We start from the raw sequence: 24,957 nt of genomic DNA on the forward strand, positions 1-24,957 counted from the left end.
GCCATTTCTAAATGATATTTTGAAAAGTCTCGCCCGCACGGCAAAGCCTGGCAAGCTACCCGTGACGTATTCGATATGCCAAACACAGTAACAACAAGTCTCACAATGGAGACGTTACTGGGCCCGCTCAAGAAAATCGATGAACAACGGGAGGACAATGACAGATTTTGTAAAGTTTCTGTTGTAAGTTTTTCTCTAAACCAAATAGCCTTGTAGGGCTTAGACTATGGGTTACTTGGAGATGAAACTTAGAAGGGTAAAACATGAATTCAATTTTTCACCTCTTCTTACAAAATGCACTAAACCAGAAGTCTCATGGTTTCAATTTTTGTTTATTTGGGTGTTTTTTTTTTTGCTTTTTGGGTCACACCTGGCAGTGCTGAGGGGTTACTCCTGGCTGTGCACTCAGGAATTACTCCTAGTGGTGCTCCGGGGACCATATGGAACGCTAGGACATGGATTGAACTGGAGTTGGTTGTGTGCAAGGCAAATGCCATACCTGCTGTGCCATTGTTCTGGCCCCCATAGTTTTGACTTTGGACCCCTCTCTGTCACCAGTTTCCTGTATAAAGTTTAGGCATTCTGAGTCTTGATTTCTTTTTCTTTTTTTTTTTTATACCCTACTGAGAAGATAATGATCAGACAAGAGCTTTGGTTCTTATTTATTCATTAATTTATTTATTTGCTTTTTGGTTCATACCCAGCGATGCTCAGAGGTTACTCCTAGCTCTGTACTCAGGAATTACTCCTGGCAGTGCTCAGGGGACCATATGGGATGCCGGGGACTGAACCCCAGTCAGCCAAGTCCTAAGCAAATGTCCTCCCCACTGTACTATCACTCTGGCCTGAGTTTTTAATATTGTCTATAGGACATTTGAAGAAAGGGGAGCCAGGGGGCACTTATTGGTGTTTCAGTATTTCCTGTCCAGCTAAAGCATCTCTACTTTATTTTTCCTTTGGGGCCTTTGAATTCTTTTTCCTGTGTAAGGACTAACACAAATGGGCAAAGGTTAAGATTTGATCAAATCTGCTTTTTTTTTGTTTGTTTGTTTTTTTGTTTTTTGGGTCACCCCCAGCGATGCTGCTCAGGTGTTACTCCTGGCTCTGCACTCAGGAATTACTCCTGGCAGTGCTTGGGGAACCATATGGGATGCTGGGAATCGAACCCGGGTCAGCCGCGTGCGAGGCAAACGCCCTACCCGCTGTGCTATTGCTCCAGCCCCTCAAATCTGCTTTTACTTCACGTTTCCCTTTGCATAATAGAACATGTTATAAGATGGAGACCTACATCTTTTTGTTATATATTTTTAATAATTTCTAATAATTTTTGAGGTACACCCTGCAGTGCTCAGGTCTTACTCCTGATTATTTGTTCAGGGTTCACTGCTATCAGTTCTCAGGGGACCATATGCAACGCTGGGGACTGAACCAGGGTTGTGGCTGGAGGTAGTGCCGTACTATCTCTCTAGCCCAAGCCTAAGTCTTGAACCAGACTGAGAATACATCACATCCCTTTCATTAATACCTATTATACTTATTATTACTAATACTTATTATAATAGAATAAAGAACTCAAGCATTTATCTCAGTGGTTTTCTGGGACTACACAGTGGTTAAATCATTTGTATCTCTTTGCAGCTTGAGAACTTTCCCTGCAGTACCAGTTGCAGCCAGGATCTCTCTCTCTACACTGCACGTCCATCTCTTCCACTAAGTGGCGCTATTGCTTCTTTTGCCTCAGATACTGAAACTAACCAGGGCACTGTGGTAGACGCTGGCCTGAAGGACCCTCAGAGCAACCTCTTTCAGTGGGGTCCCCTCCCTGGGCTACCCAAAGATAACAGTCCTGTCAGCGAGAAATTTGGGGATTTCCTGGGCCCGAAAGAGAAATTGGATGCGAAGGCTGAAGGACCCGAGCAGCACCCTGACTTCTTGCTTCCTCACGAGAGAGCCAGTCAGGATGGCAGCGGCTTCTCTCGCATTCTGAGTCTGTTGGCAGATTCCACCAGCTCCCAGGAAAAAAGACGACGTAGCTTCCCTGACATTGAAGACGAGGAGAAATTTCTCTATGGGGATGAAGAAGAGGACTTAAAGCCAGAGTCGCCACCCAAGCCCCTTGGAGGCTCTGAGAGCGAAGTTCTGAGGCAGAAGGCGGCAAGCTGTGTGCCCTCCTCCTCAGCGCCGCCTGTTAAGCGAGAATCGGTAGAAGAGATCAACCCAGAATATGCCAAGATCCATGACTTGCTCAAGACCATAGGCTTGGACATCGGGGTGGCGGAGATCAGTAAGCTGGCTGTGCGCACCCAGGAGCGACTTCACGGCAAGAAGCCAGCACGTGCTCCGGCGGACCGTCGCTCCTCTGGTGACCGGCACTTTCCAGCAGCAGATCGCTGTTCTTCCGCTGACCGCCGTTTTTCAGCCGATCGGCGTGCTGCGGATCCTCACAGACTGGAGAATAGGGAAGAACACAGTAGTAATGCCCACCCCCGGGAAGTGTCCTGTCCACATCCCGTCTCCCCTGTGGATCCTTACCTGCTCACAAAAAATGCTGCTCCGTTTCTGAAGTCTGACTGTGCAGCAGGTCATCTTGCAGGACCAGAGGTGGTTGGCAGTGGATTTCAGTCTTCTGCTTCTTCGGTTAGGTGTTTGTTGCCGTCAGCGTTATCCGCTCCCGTTAGACTTACACACCCTGCTTCTCTGTCGCAGTTTCACATGCCAAGGGCTTCTCAGTTTGCTCCCACTCGGTTGCCTCCGAACTACCAGGGACCTGCCGTTGCCCCTGCCTCCTTCGATGCCTACAGGCACTACATGGCATATGCAGCCTCAAGGTGGTCCCTGTACCCCACCTCGCAACAGTCAAACCACTCTCTAACTGACCCACACAGGGTGATGCCAGTTAGCAAACAGACAACTCGTAGTCGACCCAATCTTCGTGTGATCCCCACTGTGACTCCTGACAAACCCAAGCAGGAGACATCACTGCTAGGCCCAATTCCTGTTGCCCAGGTGGCTATCCCATCTCTCATGAGGTACAACCCAGAGAAGATCTCTGACGAGAAGAACCGCGCTTCGCAGAAACAGAAGGTTAGCTTTGGGCATTCGGTCCTTTTTCACGGCTTTTATCTTTATCTTTTTTTCCCCCCAGTCTCTTTTATTTATTTATTTACTTACTTACTTTTTTGCTTTTTTGGGTCACACCCGGCCATGCAGAGGGGTTACTCCTGGCTCATACACTTAGGAATTACTCCTGATGGTGCTCGGGGACCGTATGGGATGCTGGGAATTGAACCCGGATCAGCTGCGTGCAAGGCAAACCCACTGTGCTATCACTCCACCCTATCTCTATTTTAACATAAATTAATTTACAATTTATTTTAAATTGGTAGGGTTAAACTACCCCTAGGGCTGTAACCCCCCCTTCCCCTCATCTTGGGGCCACACCCGTAGTGCTCAGGGGTTTCTCCCACGTTTGTGCTCGGGGTCACTAGTGGCTGTGCTTGGGACATACCATGCAGTGGGTCATCATCTCCCACCTGGGCCTCCCAACCATCAAATACACTCACTCTCAGCCCATCGAACTCTGATTTCTTCCTCCCTACCCCACCTCTGGTGTTGCTAGGGATCCCTCCTGGCAGAGCTTGGGAGGACATACGTGGTGCTGAGATCATCCGTATGCAAGGCAAATACCTTTACACCTGTTCTGTCTTGCCAGCCCCCCAGCTAGATTTTTGAGGATCACTCCCAGTGGCATTCAGAGGACACATGAGTGTTGAGAAATTAAGCCAGGTGCCTCCTGCATGCAAGCCAGCGCTCTAGCCCTTTGAGCCATCCTCCTAGCCCTGATGTTAATATTAAAAGTTCTTAATGACTGATAATTCATTGTTGTAAAAAAAAGATGCATAAATAAATATCCTTCCTCAATAATGCTTGATAAATAATAATTTCTTCCTTATTCTAATCCCTTTATCCTTCCTCAGCTGTAGTACAGTGAGTAGGGCATTTGCCTTGCAGGCGGCCAACCCAGGTTTGATCCCTAGCTCCCATATGGTTCCCCTGAGCACCACCAGGAGTAATCCCTGAGCATTGCCAAGTGTGACCCCTCAAAAAAGGGGGGGAAGACCGTAGGACTCACTGCTTTTTACTTTGCAGGTTATTGAAGAGAGAGAAAAGCTGAAGAGTGATCGGGAAGCTCGCCAGAAGAAGATGTATTACCTTAGAACTGAGTTAGAGAGGCTTCAAAAACAGCAAGGTATCCGGTATTCCTTTGCATGACTACTTTGCTTTCTTATTTTTGATTTGATTCAGGGGACCATGTGGTGCTGGGGATTAAACCTGAGTCTCCTGCAAGCATAGCATGTGCTCCAGCCTTTTGAGCTTTCTCTCGGGCCCAACAACTGCTTTTTACGGTAAACTGAGTATCAGGGAAAAGCACATCTTCTCGGGTTTGGTGGGAGGGACTACCCTGGAAAATTTTAGTGTTTCGTTTGTGAATTCTCCTATTTGTGACTTGAAATTTCCCTTAAAAACATTTTTAGGGGCTGGAGAGATAGCACAGTGGGTAGGGCATTTGCCTTGCACGCGGCCGACCCAGGTTCAATTCCCAGCATCCCTGAGTGCAGAGTCAGGAGTAACCGCTGTGCATCACCGTGTGTAACCCAAAAAAGCAAAAAAAAAAAAAAATTTTAGAGCCAAAGAGATAATACAGTGAGTAAGATACTTGCCTTGCACACAACAGACCCACTTTGATCCTCAGCACCACATATGGCAGCCCATTCCCTGCCAGGAGTGACCCCTGAGCACAACCATGAATTAAAAAAATTTTTTTGACATAATTTATTCACAGAAGAATTCCACTAATAATAAAAGGAATTCTCAGGTATATTTGATAATGACACATTTTACAATAGACAGTTCTTGGCACATGATGGTCTAACTTAGTATTTTGGTTTTACAATACTATGAAACTCATGTGTGCTCAGTAGATACCATACTTTGAATTTTGACCTATTTTTGGAGTAGGGATGTGTGGTACAGTATTCTTGTGATGTATTGCTTTGGCCGCAAATTGTAACTTTCAGCCAAGTGATGAACAGCAATAACAGTTAATATGCTAAAGATTGTTCTTCAGGGGCCAGAGCGATAGTATAGAGGCTAGGGTGCTTGCCTTGATGTGACCACGCTGGTTTCAATCCCTGGCACCCCATATTGTCCCCCAAGCCCTGCCAGGAGTGAGTGTCTCTGAACACAGAGCCAGGAATAAGCCCTGAGCCACTGGTATGGCCCAAAACCCCACTTCCACCTCCCCATCCCCCCCTTTGAGATCGCTAGCCAAGCAATAATGTTTAGTAGTGATTAGATGTATTTTGTTGATGGATATTCCTAGCATGGTACACAGGGAGCCAGTGATCTTTGCATGCAGATCATGGACTCCAGCTCTTTGGCTCCTTGATAAGAGTTTTTACTTAAAACACTTTTTTATGTTTGGTGGGTTTATAGGGATAAAAACCCATTATGTCAGAAGTTGTGTGATTAGCTCTATCCTTTCTCCCCCTCTCCAATTGATAGCGTGTGTGTGTACGTGTGTGTGTGTGTGTGGAATTTCTCCTGAGTTCTTTAAGAGTAAGTTACAGATGTGATGCTTCTAAAGTTTAATTTGTATTTTTTTTAAATGTAGGAGTTCTGCTAATTCAGCCACTGATTACGCTGATTGAATTGGGCATGAGCTCCACCTACTCTTTTTTTTCATTTTTAATAATTTTATTTATTGAATCATTGTGAGAGCAGTTACAGAGCTTTCGGGTTTAAATCTTGGTCATACAATGAAGCACCTGTACCTTCACCAGTGCCCATTTTCCACCCCCAAAAACCCCAGTACACCCCCATCCCCACCCTCCCCCTACCTGTGGGGCAGGTGATTTCCATATTACTCTCTCTCTACTTTGATTACATTCAATATTTTGACACCTGACCCACATTATTATTTGGGATTTTACCCCAACACTCGGAGCTGCCAAAAAGGCAACAGTAGACAGATCACAGATCATCCTGTTATTCGTCGATTGCCTCGAGCAGGCCCCAGTAACGTCTCCTTCATCCTAGCCCTGAGATTATATTCAAGGCTCTTTAGGAGAATGAGACCCAACAGTAGACAATTTGTTTTCTATTGCTGATTATGAATAACATATGATGTTGCGCGGCTGCAGTAGTGGCCACGCGGTTTTGAAATTCCGAAATTTTAACAATTAAATCTGGAGGGATTTCTGCCAAAACATGCTGGGTTCCGAGATTTGTTCCTGAGTCTCTGGGATCATGGCCATTTAGCAGCTTGATTAGGAGTCTGAGAGGCCGTCTGTGGGCGGCCACTCCGGGGCTTGGCTCCACCCCCATCCGGTTAAGCCCTGCTTAAGTGCCGGCTCTACCCCCATCCCGGTAAACCCTGCGTGTCTCGTCACTGCAGGCCCAAATCTGACTGTCTAGTGGCCTCTGGAGGATGGCGGCCACCGAGCCACCAGGGGACAGCACCCTTTTCCCCCTGGGGTGGCCTGGCGACAGTCACCTACTGCGGGGTCCGGACACATCTCTGCCAAAAGCCACTGGGTTTCGAGATTTGTTTCTGAGTCTCTGGGATCATGACCGTTAAGCAGCTTGATCAGGAGCCAGAGAGGCTGTCCTTGTTGGGTTGAGGAGGAAAGGTCCGGCTCCACCCCCATCCCATGAGGCCCCGCGTGTCTCGTCATTGTGGGCCCACACCTGACTGCCTAGTTTGTATCTTTAACAAAGAATTCCATTTAACTTCAGTACATTTGTCAAAATGAGTGAACTGACCATAGGGGGATAAACAGTGATTATTGGTCCTAGCTTCTTTCTGTGGGTCACGACTCCATATGGGGTTATGCAGCCGAGTGTGTGGGCCATGAAAACATTGGTGGGTTTCTGAATGTGCATTGACCAAAACAATTTCTGTATTTTTGGGATTGGGGGTGTGCACACTGGCTGGGCTGAGGCCATTCTCCTGGCTCTCTGCTCAGCGATCACTCTTGGCAGAGTCTGGGGGACCATATGGGGGGCTGGGTATCGAATCTGGGTTACCCACTGGCAAGGTGGCAAACTTCTTACTAGCTTTTCTCTCTCTCTGATCCCTGTAGATTAGTTGTCTAATCATTGGTTTGTCTTTCTTCTGGGTTTCTGGAGTGTTCAGGAGCTGTTCTTGGCTCTCAGTTCAGGAATGACACCTGGCAGTGTTAAAGGGACCATATGTGGTTCTGAGGATTTGTATGTTAATTTGTTTGTTTCAGGGCCTCACCTGATATGAAACTGGGTGGGTGGGTGGGTGAGTGGGGAGGTATCTTCACTCAGGAATTACTCCTAACAGGGCTAGGGAGACCACATGGAATCCAGGCAAGGCAAGTGCCTTGCACACTGTATTATGTGTCTGTGGTCCCATAAAATAGTATTATTCAAAGAAATTTACTAAGAGAAATATGGTAGGAGGAGAGAGAGAGGAGAGAGATCCATGTTCAGGATAGAAAACGGGCTTATCTAGGGTGGGGAAAGCGGGTGCTATGGATTTTTGCCAGCATTACGGCAGACCTCTGATTCAGGTGGCCCAAATCCCCTCCCAAAAATAATAAATACGTTCAGGTCATGTCTCTTTTGGGAGAGGGCTCTCAGCAATACTCAGCCAACTGACCTGATGATTCAGTGCTGGGGCCCGAGGATGCAGCTGCTCAGGAACCACCGGAACCATCGTGTGGTGCTGGGGTTCGAACTGGATTCTGGTAGGTTTGCATGTTTTCATGGCTGCTGAGCTGTCTCCTTGGCCCAGGTTATGTGTTTTCGGTAGAACATCACAAATGATTCCGCCTTGATGACAGGTGTTGATTTGTCAGCTTTAACGTTTGGTTACGATGGTATCTCCTGGATGACTCCTATGACATTACTGTTTTACCCTGTTGTGTTTGGATCACACCCGGTCGTGCTTTGGGAATGCTCCGGCTCAGTGTACAGGACTGGTTCTAGTGATGCCAGGAGATGGCTCTGTGGTGCAGAGGATCAAACCTGGGGCCCTGCTTGCAGAGAAGAAGCCCTTGGAACTCTCTCTCCAGCTTATTTTACTTCTTTATTTTACTTTTTAAAATAGGTACCCTGTAGGACTGGGGCCAGAGAGATAGTACAGTGGGTAGGGCTCTTGCTTTGCCTTGCACACAGCTGATCCAGATTAAATCCTTGTCACTCTAGTCCCTGACCCTGCCAGGAGCGATCCCTGGATATAGTCATGAGTGAGCCCTGAGCAGGACAAGGCCTGGCCCAAAATTTTTAAAAATGAAAAAAGAGAAAAGATCTCACAGCTCAATGAGTAAGGTGCTTTCCTTGCACGTGACCAACCCAGGTTTCATTCCTGGCACCACATATGGGCCCCTGAGCCCCTTTAGAAGTGATCCCTGAGCACAGAGCCAGGAGTAAGCCCTGAGCACTGCTGGTTGTGGCCTCAAAGCAAGCAAGCAATAAATAAATTCATAGGGGAATACAGCAAGACTATATATTCATTTACTCCTTAATTTTGTCTTTTAGTTTTAGCATTCATTGCTGAACCTTGTTTGAATTAATTACTATATCGTTATAATAGTGATTTACCAATTTTGTCATTTCTTGTGTTTATTTGGCTTTCTGTTATCAGGAGAAGTTTCTGGCCCTCTCTTCTGTCTATATTGATTTATACCTATGTTTTTTTGGTTAATAATTTACTATATCAACATTTTATTGTCTTTTTTTAATTTCTTTTAACTTTTTTTTTTCTTTTTGGGTCACACCTGGTGATGCTCAGGGGTTAAGTCCTGGCTCTGCACTCAGGAATTATTCCTGGCAGTTCTCGGGGGACCATATGGGATGCCGGGGATTGAATCCAGGTTGGCTGCATGCAAGACAAATGCCCTACCCACTGTACTATCACTCCAGCCCCTCGTGTTAGTTTTTACTGGTTTTCTGTTTAGCTAATTTGTGTGGGAGGGGTTCGACCACATATAGTAATACTCCAGTGTCTACTCCCTGCTCTGTGCTCAGGTCATGCCCAGTTTTGTTCAGGGGACCATGTGGTGTACCAGGCAAGTTCCTTAATTTCTGTAGTATCTGCCTGGCCCTTAAAGTAATCTTTTGGAAAAAAAAACTAAGCCATACCCAGTGCTAAGGTGGTAGGGAACTCTGGGGTCACTTTCTCCAGTGCACAGAAGACTGTGTGATACCAGGGATCAAACCTGGGCCTCCTGCATATACTCAGTGTTGAGCTAATTCTGACCCTTGATAAATTTTATTAAAAACACTGACTTACAAAGTTGTTCATTGTACAGTTGTTTCCAGCATTTACAGTTGTTCCAACACTACCAATGTGACCTTCTCTCACCATGGAGCCATTAAGTCCTTGTACAAGAGATTACTAAGATGTTGTTACAGGTTAGGCCTTCTGTTTTGTTTTGTTTTGTTTTGTTTTGTTTTGTTAATCAAGTTTGGTTGCCTTCTACATGATATCCCATCCAATCTGGCGTGCTACTCCTGGATTATCAGTGTTGTAGCTCCAGGAAGTCTGGAACTTTTAATGGGGTAATACAGGTGGAGTTAAATTTTTAACTGGGTGGTGGCTTTGGGGGTGTGGGTCACTGCTGGGGCTTCCAGAATTACAGGGAGTTGGGGGAGGGTAGTCCATCTCGACTGGAGATTTCATTCACAAAGCCTGCATACCTGAGCTTTTCAGCAGATTAACTTCTGGGTTAAGGCTTGTCCCCAGAAAGTGGAGTCCAGCCCGGGGCATGGCAGCAACTTTGAGTGTGGGAGCAATGGGCTACCAAGGCCCTGTTTCCCTTAATTAATTTTTATCATTGCTATTTCCATGCTGATACTGTCCTATATTTGTCCAGTTGGAGCTCCTTTAAAGTTTGGTGTCCCCATATGTTGTGAATACTTTTTGGCAGGGGGAGGGGGGGAGCATTGAACTCAGGTCTCATGAATGCATGAAGTTTACCATAGTGTCACATCTTTTTTTTTTTTTTTTCCCCTCTGCTTTTAGGACCACACCTGGTGCTACGCAGGGCTTGCTCCTGGCTCTGCACTCAGGAATCCCGCTTGGAGATGCGAGGTTTCACTATATGAGATGCTGGGACTAGACTCAGATTGCTCTCATGCAAAACAAGCGCCCTCCCTACTGCACTGCAGCTCTGACCCCTGTAGTGTCGCATCTTTCAATGCAGTCTTTCATAGACGCTTTTAGGAATTTGCATATAAGGAAAAGCATTAACACGTTTTTATTAAAAGTGCTTTTCTGTTGGGGCTGGAAAGGTAGTCATTGGACAGGGCACTTGTCTTGCATGTGGCTAGTCTAGGTTTGATCCCAGGCATTCCTTATGGTCCCCTGAACACCATCAGGCGTGTTTCCTGAGTGCAGAGCCAGGAGTAACCCCTGAGAGTCACCAGATATGGCCCTCAAAAACAAAAAAACGAAAGTACTTTGTGTAAATGATAGCACAGAACAGAGGACGCATGAACATAGGATTTCTTCTGTGGGTTTGGACTATATAGGGATAATAAACCTGGGTATTAATCCTATGAGGATCAAGACACGAGGTACTATAAGTTGGAATTGGATATATAAATATTAGAAGAGTTTAAAAATGCCTGAAACTGGGCCAGAGTGATAGTACAGTGGGCAATTTGACAGTGCTTACCTTGCATGCAGCTGACCCTGGTTTATCCCCCAGCATCCCATATGGTCCCGAGTGAAGAGCCAAGAGTGATCCCCGAGGACTGCTGGGTATGGCCCCAAAGCAGAAAAAAAAAAAAACCTAAAACTAAAATTCGGGCAAGGGAGACAGCTCAAGGACCTGGGGTGTGTTCTCTGCATGCTGAAGCCCCAACTTGACTTCCTACCACTGCCAAGGATTAGTCCCCAGGCAGGAAGCCCGGGATAACCTTTGAACACTGCCAGTTGTGCTCCAAAAACAAAACAAAAGAAATCAAAAACAAAAAGGTCCTGAAACTTTGTGTACTCGTTGCAAATTGGTGAAGGGTCCTTCAGTCTGTTCATGGCAACATAGAAACTTCACCTAATCAGTCTCTGTGGAAGGAGCAGACTGACTAGCTCTAAGAAATTTCTTTGGGAAAAGATTTTCTGACCAAGTCTTAACTAACAAATAACTTGTCTTGCCTTTTCTCTTTTGGATTTTGGACTATACCAAATACGCAGTGCTCAGGGCTTTCTCCTGGCTTTACACTGGGGTTCACTCTTCTGGCAGGTTCAGGAGGTCATTTGCGGTGCTGGGGATCAGACCTGGGTCAGGCAAGTGCAAGGCAGGTACTTTGCCGGCTGTACTCTCTCCAGTCCCCAAAATGACTTACTTTACCTTCTTTTGTGTTTTTTTTCTGCTGCTATTTGATTACTCAGGGGAAATGCTGCGTAAGAAACGAAGGGAAAAGGATGGGCACAAAGACCCACTCCTGGTGGAGGTGAGTCGACTTCAGGATAACATTATGAAGGACCTTGCACAACTTCGACAAGAGTCAGAAGAGGCAGAAAAGAAGCAATCTGAACTTGACAAAGTGGCTCAGATCTTGGGAATTAACATTTTGGATAAATCAGAGAAGTCTTCAAGCGACAATAAAGTGCCTCCAGAGAAGTCTGGGAAAGCTGAAAGATCCAAGAGTCCAGAAAAAGTGTCCTCCACAAATTCCTCTTCCAATAGCAAGGTGACAGTTTAACAATTTCTTGCTTGGTTTTTTTTTAAAAAAACTGTTTGCAAGTATGAACTGGCTTTAGAATTTTAAGAATATATTTCTATTATATGTGTTTCCTCCCCTCTCTTCATTTTATTTATTTTTTGTGGAGCAAGGAATCCAACCAAAACTTTACATATGCAGAGCAAGTGCTCTGGACCGAGTTATATCCCTGGCAAAGGAAATCTGAGCCCCAATGAAGGGCATGAGCAACCCAAACAGAGTGCCAGAGGGATTTTAACAAGGGAGATTTTAGTGTTCCTTTTAGTTCTTTTCTTTTGAGGTGTCAGTAATTGAGCCCAGGGCATCTCACACCCAAAGTCAGTGCTTTTCGACTGAGTTATCTTTATCTCTGTTGTTGGGCTGACTGCACACATTCCTGACTATAGTGCTCACACAGCCTTCAATGGGTGCTTCCTGGGGTCACTCATCTTGGGTATTTATACACTGGACAGCAGTGCTCGCTGGGGTTGTGCTCCTTTTAGTTGCAGTGCTCACACGTGTGCTTACAGGGAGGTCACTCCAGTTAAGGCACAGAAATTGTGGTTGTTGTTCTCCCTGGGGGAAGGGGTCACTAGGGGGCCCACTTCATGACCATGAGGCTTACATATCCTTGCAGTTGCTGTGCTCACAGGCTGTTCCCCCACTTTGTGAGGGACTGTGATTTAATCAGAGCATCTCAGGCTGAGCCATGGATTTGAAATATTGGCCATACTTTACAAGGCAGGCCACAACCAGTGAAGCTCAGAGGTTACTCCTGCTCTTTGACCTTGTGGGATACTGGAATTGAGGGATTGAACCTACGTCAGCCATGAGCAAGGCAAGCACCCTATCTACCCTGCTCCGGCCCAGAGCTTGTAAACCTTTTTCGCCTGTGATCCCATTTCATTTCACAGCTGATGTTGGTCATTGTACATAGGGGCTGGAGCGATAGCACAGCGGTAGGGCGTTTGCCTTGCACGCAGCCAACATGGCCGACCCAAGTTCGATTCCTCTGCCCCTCTCGGAGAGCCCGGCAAGCTACCGAGAGTATTCGATATGCCAGACACAGTAACAACAAAGTCTCCAATGGAGACGTTACTGGGCCCGCTCGAGCAAATCGACGATCAACGGGAGGGCCTTTACCTTTTACCTTTTGCTATAAACTGAATGCAAAAATCTCACCATTCTGAGCTCTCTATGTTCTTGCTCTAGGATTGACTTTCTTGTGAGGGAGGAGGACTTGGGCCATACTGGCGGTACCGCGTTCTGGGACTACTACTACTGTATGCTCAGGAGTCACTTCCTATGCCAGGGATTGATTGAACCGGGCTGGGTGCTTATAAGGCAGCTTTAATCCTTAATCCTTGTACTATCTCTCCAGTTCTTCAGCATTTAGTTTTTAACTCACTCCACACTGACTTCTGATTTCTCATATGGATGGGGTGGGGAAGGAGTTTCATGTTTAACAGTAAAGTCTCCATTTTGCTAAAGCCAGTAACTTTGTTTTGATTTTCAAATCAGTATTTGAAACGGGAATTTACCATATCCTAAAAATGTTTTTCTCCCTTGTCTTTATCACACTTATTTCCTCTTGCTATGCTAGCTAATTTCTTTTCCTCCCTGTTATCTTGTACCTGATGTTTAAATATTGTTGTTCCTTAAGGTCAGTTATATCCCAGTTTTCCAGAATTTTACTTATTGCCTAGTTCCTTTAATTCAGTTCTAAAATGCTGTACTGACAACTCCCAGTTTTATATTTTAGTAAAAATGGTTACAGACCAGGGGGCCAGAGAGATAGTACAGTGGGTAGGGTGCTTACCTTAATGCAGTCAACCTGGGTTTGATCCCTCACATCCCCTATAGTCCCCCGAGCCTGCAGACCCAGGAGTAAGCCCTAAGTACTGCTGGGTGTGGCACCAAAACAAGCCAAAAAAACAGCTAATTCCAAGCCAGAGATATTACAAGGAGCCAAGCACTTCCCTTAGATGCAGTCAACTCAGATTCAGTCCATGGCACTGCATATAGTCGGTCCTCTGAGCACAGAGCCAGGAGTTGCTCCTGAGCAACCTCGGGTGTGATCTCAAAACCAGAAAGTGTAGGTTTTTTCCCCATTTATTTTTAATTGAGTCACAGGGATATACACATTTACAAAGTTGTTCATGATCGGATTTCAGTCATATAATGTTCCAACAACCAACCCTTCACCAGTGTACTTTGCCCACCACCAAAGGTCGCAGTTCAGGTGCCACTCCTGGTGGTGCTCGGGGGACTCTAGGCAGTTGTAGGATTCAAACTGTTATCATGGCCACAGTTGCACACAAGTCAGTTGCCTTAACCACTGTACTAGTTCTCTGGCCCAAACCTGAGCATCTACCGGACTATTCGCCGTGTGGAAATTTTTCATAAACATCTTAAAATCAGTACGCACTAACGATTATATTCAGCTCCGCTCTTTCATCCTTCCAGTGTTATTATTCATCTCCGTGAATGGGAGGGAGGATGGACAGGAAATGACTCAGTAGTAAAGTCCGTGCTTTATATGCAGGAGACCTGGCCCTGGGTTTGTGGTAGTTGTCTGTTTTTCTGGCTTTGGGCCATACCCGACAAGGCCAAGGCTTACTCCTGGCTCTGCATTCAGGAATCAGTCCTGGTGGACTTACCTGGTTGACTGCCAGGCAAACATCCTACCCACTATGCTGTTGCGACTGTTGCTCCGATTCTTAGTTTTGTGGTTTTTATCTCCGTTTCAGAAAAACACACACACACAATCCCACAATTTTATCCAACTATTTTTAATACCTTGTATATTATTCCACATATCCTTCTGTTCTTAATTCATTTAACAAATAATAATTGATCTCCGGGAAAGTTCCAGGCATTATTCTATATAAGGGAAGAAGAGCAGGGAACTGTATAGATATTTATTGTCATGAAATAGGAGGTCACAGAGAACAAACAAGTGCATGTTAAGTGTGATAAATGCTTTACAGAAACAAAAGAAAGCAGGATAAGGGATATGAATAGTTCAGAAAAGCCTTCAATGGGTTACTTCTGACATTCAGTGTTTAATATTTAAGTGCTTTATTCTTGGTGAGAGGGCATTTCAGCAGTGCTCAGGAGCACAGGGACTGCCCACCAGGGCCACTCTAGAATTGAATTCCTTTTACTTGCAAGACATGCACCCAACCCCTGGGCTGTCTCCCCAGCCCCTTACAGACCTTTTCATTTTTACATAGTAATGTATAATGTAAATGTCAAGGAGTAGAATTGTGCCAAAGGGTGTAAAGAATAAGGGCTGGAGCGATAGCACAGCGGCAGGGTGTTTGCCTTGCCCGCAGCCAGCCTGGCTGAGCCGGGTTCGATTCCTCTGCCCCTCTTGGAGAGCCCAGCAAGCTACCGAGAGTATCTTGCCTGCATGGCAGAGCCTGGCAAGCTCCCCGTGTCCTATTAGATATGCCAAACACAGTAACAACAAGTCTCAAAAATGGAGATGTTACTGGGCCGGCTCACAAATCGATGAACAACAGGAGGACAGTGCTACAGTGTTACCTTAAATAGACATTTCTGGATTATCTTTCAGAGAGATGGTGCCAGGGTCACTTAATGCTCTTGGCAGCTGTGTCTGAATTTACCCATCCCTTACCTGTTGGCTGGGATCCTTTTAGTGAATCTTTAATAGGCCTCTGCTTGAAAAGACAGTTCGCTTTTTCCATTCTCTTCTCTCTCTACCAACCAGTATTTGAGGTTCCCCGTTCCCTTTCTTGTCTTCTGAAGAATCTCATTCATACTTAACCTTTATTTACTTATTTTTCTTTTTGGGCCACACCCGGCGATGCTCAGGGGTTACTCCTGGTCTGCACTCAGTAATCACTCCGGCAGTGCTCGCTGAACATGTGGGATGCCAGGGATCGAACCCGGGTCTGCAGTGTGCAAGGCAAACACCCTCCCCACTGTTACCACTCCGGCCCCAACTTTACCTTTCTGTGATCCAAAATTATCTTTTTCCCCTTGTTTTGGAGCCACACCCAGTGGTGCTCAGGGCTTACTCCTAGCTCAGAGACAACTCAGAGATAACTCCTGGTGGGGTTAGGAGGACCGTATGGGGTACTGAGAATCAAATCCGGGTCAGCTATGTGGAAGACAAGCCCCCGGCTCACTATACTATATCTTTAGCCCCCAGAATTACCTTTTTTGTAGTGATTTACTGTAACTAAAATTTTCCTAAGTGTTTGTCCATTCAGCTTGCTGATAAATTAATTTACACTCAAGTATTTTAATGCTGATAATGTGTGGCATTGATATGTTTTATGAAGATTTGTGTGACCTCGAAGGTGTTAAATTTTTTTGTTTTGGGGCCACTCCCTTGGCAGTGCTCAGGGGACCATATAGGATGCCAGGGATTGAACATGGGTCAGCTGTGTGCAAGGCACACACTCTACCCAGTGTTTTGTTGCTCCGGCCTATTCATGGCTTTTAACTTAGGAATCACTCCTGAAAGGATGCTGGGGATCAGACATGGGTCTCCAAGGTTAACTGAGCACAAAGCAAGTAGCTTCCCCACCGTACTGTCTTTCTGCCCCCACCCCCCAAAGTTGTTAAATTCTGATGGCAGTATTTCAGCATTTCTTTGTGTGTATATGGAGTAGGGAGGGCGAATTGGGAAATCTCCGAAATCAGTGCTCAAGGGGTATTCCTGGCTCCTGGTTCTGGTGCCAAGGAACTGAACCGTGGTCAAGGGGGTTGCAAGGGAAGCATCTTAATCCATATACTATCTCTTGGTCCCTTCGATATTTCTGTTTAGGGTAGAAATTTCATGTGTATTTCTTTAAGTCTATCCCACAGAGATGCTTTATACTTCGCAGACGTGAACCCTGAACCTCAGTTTTTAATGCCAGGATGCATCTGTGATAAGTGAATTCACTACCTACCATTTAGTTAGGATTTTCTACATTTGCTTAAGTCAGTTAGCTTTTGTTTCCTCTAGTCGTCATTATGACTTTAAAGTTTAATGTAATTAGTTGCTTTGATAACATTCAGTATCAAACAACATACTAGAAAAAGCCTCATTTTTATCCTTATTCTCCATCTCTTCTTCCAAAGGCAGCAGATATTTTCATAATATTGAGTATTCTGGAAATATTTTAGGATGTATAAGTAGTTAATGTATTTCTCTCATGATTTACTTTCCATGATGAGATAGAGCTATGAAGTTTGATTAGTTCTGTTTGATCCTGGCAGATCAGTTTCCCCCAATTTGTGTAACTTAGGCAATGAAAATAAAGTCAAATACTCCTGTTTTCTTTTCTTTGGTTATGGGCCACGCCTACCTATGCTTACGGCTTGCTTCTGGTTCTGCACTCAGGGACCACTCAGGGTGGTACTTGGTGGACCATATGGGATGCCAGGGATTGAACCAAGGTTGACTGTGTGCAAGGCAAGTGCCCTGCCCACGGCACTCTCTCTCTGGCCCAATTTTTAGTGTTGATGTAGGCTTTTTGCTCTTACTGAGAGAACGCATCTCTAGACTGCTTTGAGTTCCTTGTAAGTGCAGGTTTTTCTCCTCTAGGAATCAAAGCTAAACAATGAAAATTCCCGTGCTAAAACCTCCAAGCGTTCTGCAAGCCCCCCGCTGGCTGCTAAGCAGTCTGACCAGCCTGTTGCTGCGTACGAGTATTATGATGCTGGCAGTCACTGGTGCAAAGACTGCAACACCATCTGTGGGACCATGTTTGACTTCTTCACTCATATGCACAACAAGAAGCACACACAGGTAGGTGTCCTGCCCTCTGGTATTTCCCCTTTCCCTCTGAAACTTCCTGTCTACATACGCATTACAAAGCTGGAAAAGGAAGCACTTCTGTGGGCAGGAGCCCCGGTCTGAAGAGCCAGGAGAGCCAGCCAAAGAGACACTATTGCCAGGGCTTCGCCCCGGGGCCTGCCTAAAACTAAACTCCACGGCAAGTGTAAGTGAGGCTTCTACCTCTTGATTCCTTGCGTACCTCAATTTTTGTTTTTATTTTATCCATTACTAGTACTTGCTCTAACACGTATTTACCTTTTTCGCAGGTGATTTCTGTTTAGACCATTGGCAGAATGGGCGGGGGTGGTTAACCGGGGCTTCTGGTCCCCCCTCTGATGTGGGAGAAAGAAAAGTAGGTCGTTGAGCTTTTAGTGCTGTTGTGTGAGCGCCTCTGCCTCTTGCAAATAGACACTGGATCCTTACAACAGACCTTGGGCTTCAAAGACCCACAGTGAGGCCAAGCAAGATGCTGTAAAGCGCACCGACAAGATTACTGTTCCTGCAAAAGGTAGGTCTGCTTCTCTTCATGGTTTTCTTAGTTTTATCTAAGGGAGAAAGTCCCTGAATTTAGGGGCTAGGAAATAGCATAGGATTATACATAACCATAAGCAGTCCTCGTAACAAAGCTGTAAGAATGTTTTCTGTATGCCAAATAGTACCCTAGGTTCTGAAGAAATAAAGAGATCTGGTGTTGGGGGGTGGAAGGGGGCAGCAGAAAGAGGAAAGGTCTCATATGCACAAAAGACCACACATGTCTCTACCCATATGGCCATACTTCTGAGCAATATTAAACATACTCATACCATCCTTGTCATTAGTTTATGTACCAACATAGTGCTTACTTAAAGTTCAGGTGAAAAGCAGCATAGATAACTGCCTTTTCAAATAAGAACTTAAAATATTTTTGAATTACTTTTATCGGGGAATAGGTTGAGAAGTGAAAACACTTGTCTTTAAACTCCTCAGTTTATTCCTTATATGAGTAGTCAGTACTGCTACATCACATGTAAGAGAGAGTTTCTTGACTGATTAATACCAACATGACAGGTCTTTATTCATACTTACTGTGACATATGGGAATATAGTTCTGAAATCTAAGATGCTTTAGTGCTGTTTGAAATGAGAGGAGTATCAGCGACTCAAATGAGCTCGGTACAGAGTGCTTTTGTAATTAACCAGTTAGTGTTCCCAAGAGATCGAAGGGTTACAGATTCTGACTTTAAGCTTTAGAGTGGGGATTCAACTAAATCCTTTTGACTCAAAAGTAGGTAAAGCTCTCTGTATCATTAACCGTTTTATTGCAAAGAAAGTGGGATTTTCTTTAATTGCTGTTGTCCTGGGTGGAAATGATTTATTTTCTTGACTTCTACTTCTCCCAGGCTCTGAGTTTCTGTTTCCCATCACTGGATATTACTGTCAGCTTTGTGAGGAATTTTTGGGGGATCCAATTTCTGGAGAGCAACATGTGAAGGGTCTTCAACACAATGAGAAGTATAAGGTTGGTCTTCGTAGTAGCCTGTGGTGTTTCCCACTTCCTGCAGTAATTATTTGCCTTCTTCAAATAAATTCAGACCCTGAAAAAGTGACAATTCAAAATCGTGTAAGCACTGGAAAGTTCCCAGTTTATCTCTATGTGGCATTATATTCTTGAGGCAGATGGCTCTAGGAATTTCTATAAATGAATGTAACAATAATGGAACCAATATTTTCTTTTTCATATATAGTTTCTTAACCAGTTTTTGAGCCTTTATTTTTTCTCTTGCAGAAGTACGTAGAAGAAAACCCATTGTATGAGGAGCGGCGAAATCTGGACCGCCAAGCTGGGCTAGCGGTGGTCCAGGAGACAGAAAGGCGACGTCAGAATGAGCTTAAACGCAAACTCAGTGAGAAATCAAAGGAGGAGAATAAAGAGAAAAAGGCAAAGATTGTGGAAGATGTAAACGAGGATGACAAGATCTCTGAGGAATTAGATGACCATTTCTCTGAGGGTAGGCAGTGTCCTGAAAAGACGGTCTGTAAAAGGAAGGCCAGCATCAAACTCCAGCTAAAAGAAGAAGTAAAGAGAGATTCTCCAGTCTCTTCCTCTTTTGGGAAATTCAGCTGGAAGAAGCCAGAAAAAGAGGAGGAAAAATGTACAGCCGTGGCTCCAAGTGTTCCCAAGGAAGAGACTGTGGAAAGCGGGAGGGACAAAGAAGACAGCAGAGCTGAAACTGGGAAGGCAAAACCCATTAAAATCCGGCTCTCTGGGAAGACTGTCGTGGCACAGACTAGCCCTTGGACACCTGTTGTGACAACTTCAACCCAGACTAAGATTCGGCCCAATCTGCCTATTCCATCCACAGTGCTCCGCAAGTCAGGTTCAGCTACAGTGAGCAAACCAGCTCCTCTCAACACCTTCCTGTCGATCAAGTCCTCTGGGACCACGGCTAAGCCTCTGCCGGTCGTTAAAGAGTCATCAGCGGAACTTCTTTTACCTCCTGACATCATCTCCAAAGCATTCGGCGGGGAAGAGGTGGTTCTAAAAGGACCTCCAGAGGAAAAAATGGCAACAGCTGAAAAGAAAGAGCCACCCCATATGCCAGAGCAAATGCTGCCTCCCCCGCCACCTCCTCCTCCGCCTCCTCCTCCGCCTCCCCCAGCCATACCTCAGCCAGCTGCTCCAACTTCTGCCCAAGTAAGTGCTGCCTTGACTTCGTTGAAGTCGAGCCCAGCTGTATCCCAGCCTCCCAGCCCTGACTTCCTGGGTCTTAACATTTTGAACCCAGTGTTGCCGGTAGCGATCATGGCCTCAGCACAGTCAGCTGGCATACCTTCTGATGAGACAGCTCCTGGGGTGAGTGAGAGCGATAGAGACCAGGCCGTGTTCTCGGTATTGGTTCGTCCCCCACCTCCCCTCTCAAGTGTGTTCAGTGAACAAGCCAAAAAATTGGAGAAGCGAAATTCCTGCCTAGCCACAGCCAATGCCAAGGATCTGTACGATATATTCTACAGCAGTGGTGGAAAGGGGGCAGCAGAGACGAAGCTGAGTAGTGGCTCATTAGCCAGTGAGGACAATAGCCCCTCCAAAGCCAGGAGCTCAGAAACTTCTGCCGCTTCTGTGTTGGATAGCTGTAAATCCCAAGAGAAGTTCGCTCCCCGTGGCAGTTCGGACTCTAATCCTTTAGTCAGCAACCCTGAAAAATCTGTTACGAAAACTCTGGTGTCCCTAGGGAAATGGTCCGTTGTAGAACATGGAGACTCAGAAAGCAGAGATAACAGATTCAGCTTCCTACAGCCTCTGACAAGGTTGTGCCAGAGCAGGTCTTATGAAACTATCGCTCCAACAACAGATCCTATGGCCGTTTGGACAGCTGGTTCTTTTGAGAGGGATGCTAAGAGGGCGGTATCTCCAGAGGGGAAAATTGAGTCTGACTTGGGAGAGCCAGGCCTGTCGGGAGTAGAACCAGCCCCTCAGCTGTTAGATGCTCATTCTCGCAGCACGGAGCCTCAGAAGTTGGTAGAAACCCACCTTCTGGAATCTGGTAGCCAGGATGAAGAAAGCCAAGAGCTCCACAGATCTAAAGATTGTAGAGAAAATGAGCGAGAGACAAACACTGAACTAAAAGAAAGAGGAAAAACACCCTCTGAGAGCGTAGTAGGGGAGGGAACAGATATTAAGAGTGGGTCCAGTAGCGTAGCCAACTCGAATTTAAACCATGGGAATAAACACTTGTGGGAGAGAGAATCACAACAACCCACACCACAAGAGACTGACAAAAACGCCGAGCAATCTAAGACACTGATGTCAGGAAGCAAAATTCAAAGTAGAGTAAGAGTTGAATTGACTGCACAGTCTCTCTCTTCCTCAAAGGTGCAAATAGACTCATTTCCATCAGAAACTAGATCTTTACTCCAGACTCCACAAGATAAAATTCTGAAAACTGCTTCCCCAGAATTGCTTCTTCAGTCCCCAGCCAGATCACCTGTGTGTTTCGTAGATCGTCTAAAGGAAAAAGAAGTTCCAGCTGGTAATCAAGAGTGGCCAGAAAATTCAGTTTCAGAATCAGCTGCCCCAACCTCTGGATATAAAAGCCTCAAACTCGAGCGAGAGAGATCAAAAGACTTTCAGGGTAAAATGACCTGTGAACTGCCTGTTTGGAATGAGAAGAAGCCAGGAATTTGGGAGAGTCCAGAGAAATCAGAAGCCGTGGGACTACGAGGTGTCCGTCCTGAATTAACAGTGACAGTTGAAGGCAAAGCCTTAGACTTTGAAGTTACAGACTTAAAAGTGAAAGAACTTGCAGCCCTGAGGAATCTGGGGGATATGGGCATTGATTGTTACAATACTCGAATAGAAAACACAACACATAGATCCCCGACTGCCCTGTCTCCGAAAGTGTGTGAAGAAAATTCTCTGTCATCTGTGGGACGCAATCCTAGCACTCTGACTGACTTTGAACCAGTCCCAGCCTTTTCTGAATCTCCCTTAGATTCTCCCAAAACCCTGGTGCTTAACTTTGGAACAGAAGTTGAACGAAACTCATCTAATCCCAGAAATGGGAGGATCACCCCTAACATTTTGAAAACTGGACTTCCTGTAGAAAATGTTGACCTTGGCTTAGGGAGCCTGGAGGGAACTCACCAGGCTCTTGACTTGTTAGCAGGAGGAATGATGCCCAAGGAAGTAGAAGGAACTTCTCAGTTAGAGAAATCGGATTCGTTCAGATTGAAAGCAGAAACATCTGCTGGCCTTGGACCATCTCCTTGCCTTCCAGATCTTGTTGACTTTGTCACACGAACATCTGTGGTTCAGAAAGAAAAGTTCTGCTCTCCCTCTGAGCCATGTGACCTTCCTGCGTGCAGTTCCCCAGAGAATGCATCTGTTAGAGAGGTAACAATGCCTCAAGTTGATGGGGACAGTGACAGCCATTTGAATATGGGAAAATCTCTGACTCCGACCTCTCCTACGAGAGAGCAGGTAGTGGGAGGCAGTACGATCCCTCATGAGATACCCGCTCGAGAAGCTACAGTTGATGCCATTGGGACGTGCAAAGAGTCCCGTGTTCAGAAATAATACACAGCCAGAAGAGCTTGTGGGGGAATCAGAGTAGCTTCTAGACTCAGGCACCCAGATGCTGCAGGGCACCTGGAACCTACTCGGCTTCTTACGTAAATGTTCATGGAAGCTAAAATCTCTTACCTCCTTTTCTTTGTTTTCTTTTCTTCCTTAAATACCGGACAAATCAATAATAACTACTTCTATACATATCTGTAAAAAATTTTTTCTGTTATTATTTTTTTTTTTTTTGCCAATTTACTTTCTCCTTTGTCATTAAAGTCAAATATCTATCTGGTTCACCATCTAGTGTGCTTTGATTGTATTTTGACTTTGACTCTGCCATTCTGGAATGGTGGGTGGGGGGAGGGGAGGGAAACATCTGGCTTTCCCAATTGCTGTGTTGTACTCCCACCCGATTTTGTGGGCAACTGATGGATATCTAGGAAAAAAACACCAAAAACCCTACTAACATGAAAAACTACTGATGAAGGAAGGATTGTTCATCTCTTGACTTCTATTTGGATGAGCCTACCTTAACGCTGTTCAAAGTACAGTGTGAGTAGCTCTTTCGTTTACCACTTTACTTCATTGTGGAACGTCAACCTGACTTCATTTTCTTTGCCTGAGACGGTCTTCTTTTCCACAAACGTGTTTGGAAATGGCCTCATAAACACAGAATAAAATTTAGCAGGTTCGCTTTGGAAGACAACGAATTGGTAGGACTTATGGCTCAGTTGCCAGGAGCATGTAGGCTCTTTAAGGTCACTTTTAATTTCAGAATGGCTTTTGTTACGACTCAGCAAGACTTTGTGTTAAATTGTTTAGTAGCCTGTTCTGTCGTAAAGAGGCAGAGATTTGAAACTTGGCTTGGGATCGAACTCATTCTGTGTCTTACCCCCTACGGATGTATTCCTTCCTCTACCTCTCCCCTTCCCACGTTTTTCTACCATAGTGTGCAAATATTTTGAGTTGTACATTTTGTTTAAAAGATTAAAGAATTTATGAGTTGACTTGGACAAGTTTAACTTTATTCTTCAATGTGTCGTTTACTTGGAATAAATGCATCAATCTCGCGTTTCATTCTGATTTTTGTTTTGAAGTGACACACATTGGAACTCCAGTAAAGCATAACAATGAGCCCTCACTTCCCTACTATCTGTTCCTCCCTGCAGCCATTCTTCCTTACCAGAACGAATTTCTTCATGTCAGATAGTTGGGTTGGTTGGTATTTGTGGGGAGAAGGGGTCACACTCAGAGCAGGCGCTACTCCCATTGGTGTTTGGTGGATCATGCAGTTGTAGGGATTGAATTTGAGGAAGCCAGATCCCTGGCATTCTCCTCCTCCTCCTCTTTCTTCTTCTTTTAGTTAAGCAAGATAGGTGAGTTTTGGGTGGGGTTTTTGTTTTTGTTTTTGGGCCACACCCAGCAGAAGCTTACTCCTGTCTCTGTGCTCGAGGGACTCTATGGGGTGCTGGAGTTCAAACCAAGCATGGAAAGCAAGCACCCTACCCACTGTGCTATTGCTCCAGCCCCAAAGGAAGATTGTTCTTATTGTTTTGTTTTGTTTTTTCTTTTTTTGGGTCACACCTGGCGATGCACAGGGGTTACTCCTGGCTCTGCACTCAGGAGTTACTCCTGGCGGTGCTCAGGGGACCATATGGGATGCTGGGAATCGAACCCGGGTCGGCCGCGTGCAAGGCAAACGCCCTACCCGCTGTGCTATCTCTCCAGCCCAAGATTGTTTTTATTGAACTAATCTTACTGAGAGGGAAAGACATGCATGATCAGGAGAGAACATGCGACTGAAAGAACAAGAAAGCAAGCGAAGATACATAGAAATAAATGAGCAAGCAAAGATGTGTTCAGGGGAGAACAGGGGCTTGAAGAGCAAGCCTCCCCGGCCTTAAGTTACATTACATAGACTGTGGGGATTATGTATCGTTGGGGTGCTGCCTTAATGGGTAGGAGGAGATAACAACAGTGGACTGGTATTGTAAAGTTGTCTTTTGTTTTTCAGGTTTTTTTGATTTTGGAGGGCAGGGTTGAGCGAGTAGTCACACCTGGTGGTGCTTGGATGTTCTGGCAGTGCCCAGGGAACCGTGAAGTGCTAGGGATTGAACCCAGGCCTTGTGAAAGGTTGGGGAGACCACCTCTTGGTGCCATGAGGTAGAACCTCCTTTTTTTTTTTGTTTCCCCTATCAGGGACACTCCTGGTAGGACTCAGGGACCATATGGGGTGTCGGGGATCAAACCTGGGTCAGCTGCTTGCGAGGTAAGCACCCTGCCTGCTGTACTCTCTTTGGTCCTGGTAGACCCAATTTTTAAGGTTTTGGGCCACATCCGGTGGTGGTCAGAAGCTACTCCTGGCTCTGTGCTTGGG

General features: G+C 45.5%; 2 protein-coding genes across 2 annotated transcripts in view; both read left to right on the forward strand.

The window, feature by feature from the left end:
• ZNF318 (zinc finger protein 318) overlaps positions 1 to 23,252 on the forward strand; it is a 40,674-nt gene extending 17,422 nt beyond the window's left edge. The window contains exons 4-10 of the mRNA XM_056126330.1: positions 1,639 to 3,084; positions 4,150 to 4,249; positions 11,429 to 11,730; positions 17,306 to 17,509; positions 17,948 to 18,047; positions 18,919 to 19,037; positions 19,305 to 23,252. Coding sequence (XP_055982305.1) covers positions 1,639 to 3,084; positions 4,150 to 4,249; positions 11,429 to 11,730; positions 17,306 to 17,509; positions 17,948 to 18,047; positions 18,919 to 19,037; positions 19,305 to 22,592 — 5,559 coding nt within the window. The 3' untranslated portion in view covers positions 22,593 to 23,252. The remainder of the gene's footprint in view (positions 1 to 1,638; positions 3,085 to 4,149; positions 4,250 to 11,428; positions 11,731 to 17,305; positions 17,510 to 17,947; positions 18,048 to 18,918; positions 19,038 to 19,304) is intronic.
• DLK2 (delta like non-canonical Notch ligand 2) overlaps positions 1 to 24,957 on the forward strand; it is a 442,344-nt gene that overhangs the window by 167,309 nt on the left and 250,078 nt on the right. The window lies entirely within an intron of this gene.

Source organism: Sorex fumeus, unplaced genomic scaffold (assembly GCF_029834395.1).
Source record: "Sorex fumeus unplaced genomic scaffold, SorFum_2.1 ptg000061l, whole genome shotgun sequence".
Classification (NCBI taxonomy): Eukaryota; Metazoa; Chordata; class Mammalia; order Eulipotyphla; family Soricidae; genus Sorex; species Sorex fumeus.